At 49.5% G+C, this 4,746-nt stretch overlaps 1 protein-coding gene across 1 annotated transcript in view; it reads left to right on the top strand.

Moving 5' to 3' along the window:
- The window catches only part of DUSP1 (dual specificity phosphatase 1), a 3,113-nt gene extending 627 nt beyond the window's left edge, over positions 1-2,486 (top strand). The window contains 3 exon segments of the mRNA XM_025043148.1: positions 161-422; positions 780-999; positions 1,428-2,486. Coding sequence (XP_024898916.1) covers positions 161-422; positions 780-999; positions 1,428-1,798 — 853 coding nt within the window. The 3' untranslated portion in view covers positions 1,799-2,486.
- The last annotated feature ends 2,260 nt before the right edge of the window (positions 2,487-4,746 follow it).

Here is a 4,746-nt window from a genome sequence, read left to right as displayed (position 1 = left end):
TCTTCCTCAAAGGTACGCCCTTGGGGAAGCTCCGGGCGGGCCGCACGCCCCCCAGCGCCTTGCCGGGGGCACGCCTGGCTCTCAGTCCCTGCCCCACCTGGAGCGCCGGGGCGCCGGAGTCGTATTCCGGGGACTTGTCATTGGCTTTGTTTGTTTGGCTCCGGGAACAAAGACTCCCTGGTGAAACTTCCAGCCCTGGTGGGTGGGGGAGCTGCGTTGAAGGTGCCCTGTCCCAGCGGTACTAATGGAAAAAAAAAATCTCTTTGTTATTCCCAGGAGGATATGAAGCTTTTTCAGCTTCCTGCCCGGAGCTGTGCAGCAAACAGTCGACCCCCATGGGGCTCAGCCTTCCTCTGAGTACTAGCGTCCCTGACAGCGCCGAATCGGGGTGCAGTTCCTGCAGCACCCCGCTCTACGATCAGGTTAGTAGGGAGCCGTACCAGAGGGGAGAAGGAACAGCTGGTAAAGGCCTGGGAGAAAGCGCTAGTGAGAATATAGAAAGTGACCTGCAGCTTTATTTATAAGGGAGGGAACACGGGGATATTATTCATCCCATGGTTTAGCGGTCTGACGGAGCTGATTCTTTAACTGCTGGCACCACAGAAATGACCATTGGCCCTGTGCAGGCAAATGGGTTTAGTCCCCTATTATACTACAACAGTGCTGAGAAGTTGACCTGGTATCTGCAGCTGACTTCTCCAGCAGAGTTTTTGTAGGTGTGGGCACCAGCATGGACTCTGAGCAAAGCTTGACAAGTGCTCGATATTTCCGAATTTCAGGGTGGTCCAGTGGAGATCCTGCCCTTTCTGTACCTGGGCAGCGCCTATCATGCTTCCCGCAAGGACATGCTGGATGCCTTGGGCATCACTGCCTTGATCAACGTCTCAGCCAATTGTCCCAACCATTTTGAGGGTCATTACCAGTACAAGAGCATCCCCGTGGAGGACAATCACAAGGCGGACATCAGCTCCTGGTTCAACGAGGCAATCGACTTTATAGGTAAATAGAACGGACGCCTGGAACTTCTGCCTCCCTCCCCCATCTTAGCCACTGAGCCCAAACTCTGGCAAGAATTCGAATGACATTCTTCTGAGCCTTGTTCCAGACGTTAAATATCAGTCTGGTTTGGGCAACATCCCTGCAAACTGTAAATTCGATGTCCTGCTTTACAGATTAGTAAACTGATGTTCAGGAAGTCGAATCAATTTGCCCAACGTCCATCTTTTTACTGGATACCCGGTCTGGGTTTAAAAGCCCTCCGTTCTTTGCATGACGCCCACACTGCCTCCGTGAACAGTGTCCGTGTGATGGCACGAAGTGACATTGGCCGTCTCTGCACCGGCCACACATGACATTTCTTAGACACTGTATGCCTGGGGTTGGGGCCGTTCTGAGCTCTCAGTAACCAGCTGCCCTTTGTTTTCCAGACTCCATCAAGAATGCCGGAGGAAGGGTATTCGTCCACTGCCAGGCGGGCATTTCCCGCTCGGCCACCATCTGCCTCGCTTACCTCATGCGGACTAACCGAGTCAAGCTGGACGAGGCCTTTGAATTCGTGAAGCAGAGGAGAAGCATCATCTCCCCGAACTTCAGCTTCATGGGCCAGCTGCTGCAGTTTGAGTCCCAGGTCCTGGCCCCACACTGCTCGGCAGAGGCGGGGAGCCCCGCCATGTCCGTGCTGGACCGCGGCACCTCCACCACCACCGTCTTCAACTTCCCCGTCTCCATCCCCGTCCACTCCACGAACAGTGCGTTGAGCTACCTTCAGAGCCCCATTACGACCTCTCCCAGCTGCTGAAAGGCCACGGAGGGCGACCTTCCCCACCCACCAGGACTCCAGGCCCCTTCCCGAGGGGAGAAATGCAATAACTCCAGGGAGGGGGTTCGCGAGGGCTGGTCCTTATTTATTGAATCTCACCTGAGTTCCACTGGGTTCCCAGGCACTCGCAGTGATGACTCAGCGTCAAGGTGTTTGCTGAATTCAGCACATTCGGGACCAATATGTAATGGGTACATCAAGTCCCCCTGACAGAAAGGGGCAGAAAAGAAGGGACTCTGTGTGAGCCCGTTTCTTTTTGCTTGCCCCCGTTTTTTTTTGTTTTTTGTTTTTTTTGTAGAAACTCTTCATGCTTGACATACCTACCAGTATTATTACCATTCCTGACGACACATACATATGAAAATGTACCTTATTTATTTTTGTGTAGGTTTACCTTCACAAACGTCGGCGTCGACTCCTAGAAGAACCAAATACCTCAACTTTTGTGTTTTGAGTACTGTAATACTCTGTAAATATATCCTAAGCAGATTTGTTTTCAGCACTGATGGAAAGCACCGGTGTTGGTTTTTTTTTTTAGTTGCCAACAGTTGTATGTTTGCTGATTATTTATGACCCGAAATAATATATTTCTTCTTCTGAGAAGACATTTTGTTACATAAGGATGACTTTTTTATACAACAGAATAAATTATGGCATTTCTATTAAACTCAATGCTTTATTTCTTGGGCAGCTCCCTCACCCCTGTGCCACCAGAGGAATAGCAGAGGATTGAGCAAGGGGCACCAGAATGTGTGTTGGGATCTGATGCTATACTCTGGTGGCCCCTCCATCCCACAAGGTAGTGGGGTTTGCTAGGGGGGTAGACAACCAAGTGTTTCCCCCATGTATCTCCTACCATGTCACCCAGGGGGCCTGTGTCCCCAGAGCCAAAGCTGGAAAGGAATGGCCATGTACTTGGGTTTCCCTTTCTTCATTCATTACCTTCCCCAGGATAATAGAAAAAGCTAATTGTGAGGATGAGGTTTTTCCAAAACTTGGCATAAATGTGTTCCTCATACATGCAAAGCAGTGTGTGCTCCCCGCCCGCAAAACCTCTCAGCTTTTGCAAACATGCTGAGACCCAGCACGGCTGAGCGGCGGGGACGGGAGAACCGGGCCCACCTGCTTTTCGAATCCTGTGTGCTTTGCACTGGGCTGTCTCGCGTGTTTTCTTTTTGCTTTTGAAAAGACCTTGATTTTTGGTGTGTGTGAAAGTAATAACCTGGATGGCTAAAAACCCAAGCACTATACGCAAATACAACATCAACAAGTCACCTGAAACCCTCCCCTGACCTTTATGAATATTTTGGAGCATATCCAAGCCGGCACCTCTGCCTCTGTACACAGCATTTTTGGAAGCTGCCTCCAGGCAACTTGCTGCTCTGATTTCATAGTTTTGTTGAAGTAGAGAGACAGTTACATCTAATTTGCTCTATGGCAATAGTCTGGGTTTTTACTCTCTCTTGCCAAACAGGCCAAAACAGAGAAGGTGTCATTGACCAACAACCCACGATTCAGTCTATAATGTTGCAATAAATAACAGTGGAACTCTAAGGGTTACTGACCCCTTAGCTCCTGCCCCCGTGACTTGTTTCTGGACCAGGTATTGTAGGAAGCAGGAAAAAAAAAAACAAAAACATCCTTCTTGACTTCTCCAGTAGCACTCAGTAATGGTCCTTGTCCAAGGCCTTGATACAGAATTAGTGTCCTTGACCTGTCTTCCCTGGTTCACCATCTGCCATCTGACTCCCAGGGCCTAAAAGATCCCTGTATTCTAAGCTCTAAGAACTAACCCTGGGCTGGCAAGCACATTTCCTCCGTTGGGCTTCTGATTGCAAGCGTGTTCCTGCCTTTCAAAACAAACCGTACCCAGTGTTTTTATCAAACACTAGAAATTTACTATTGCCAATATCTCCCTTCGTGGAAATGTACTAGTGGCTTCACGTCCATGGCAGATGCCATGGCTGACTTCCCCATGGGCTCGGGCCATTCCTTTCTGTTTGGCTGGCCCTGGCTGAACCAAAATTAATCTCCAGTGCGATCCACGCAGTGGAAAAATACAGCGGCTGCCTAAGGGAGCCTCCAGTGAAAACAATTCACTCACTTCTGGCACAAGCCACTCCACCTCCCGCCAGCCAGGAAGAGCCAGCATGATAGTCTCCTTCTTGTGGGGGATGGGGTGGGGGAGGTTACAATGAAGAGAAAGATACTGAAGCTATTAAAATGTTTGATTCTCAGTGGAAGATTGAAATAGAGACAACTCAATCGTTTAATACTGATGATGTGGTAATAGCAGCTGTCAATTTCAGAGCTGGCACCGTGTGCCAACCGCTGTGCTGACTGCTTTGCATGCCTTGGCGTTAAACTTTTTACAGCAACACCTATTGTACGGAGGAGGAAACTGAGGCTCAGAGAGGTTAAATGACAGTCTTCTAATTCTAGTTCAAGGTCATATGGCAAGTAAAGGACATTGGAGAGTCTGGAACCTGGGTCTGTAAGAAGTGTGGGGACCAAAGTCCTATTTGAGTCCAAAAGATAGCTTGAGCGAGTGGGGAAAAGATGAGCTTTGTAGCCAACCGGGCGTCGCCATGGTCTTACCACATAATTTTGGAGCGGAAAGTTATTTATCCATTGGGGCCTCAGTTTTCACATCTGGAGGAGATGGGTTCATGAATGTCAGCACCTGGCAGGGAGTGGGCCCTGGAGAAACACTTAGACTCTTTCCTCCTCTCCTGGTGACCGCTGCCGTCCTCCGTCTCAGTTTTCCCAGCCATAAAATGACCAATTTGCACTGGATCTAATGGGTAAGGCTCCTCCCAGCACTCGAATTCTAAAACGAAGAAAATGCATCGATGCCTACGGTGTGCTTTTTGTGGTTTCCAGGTACCCATTATCCCATTAGGATACTTCTAACTCCAACCGCCTCC

Source organism: Pteropus alecto, unplaced genomic scaffold (assembly GCF_000325575.1).
Source record: "Pteropus alecto unplaced genomic scaffold, ASM32557v1 scaffold40, whole genome shotgun sequence".
In the NCBI taxonomy this organism is placed as follows: Eukaryota; Metazoa; Chordata; class Mammalia; order Chiroptera; family Pteropodidae; genus Pteropus; species Pteropus alecto.
This window is presented reverse-complemented; position numbering and strand designations above follow the sequence as displayed.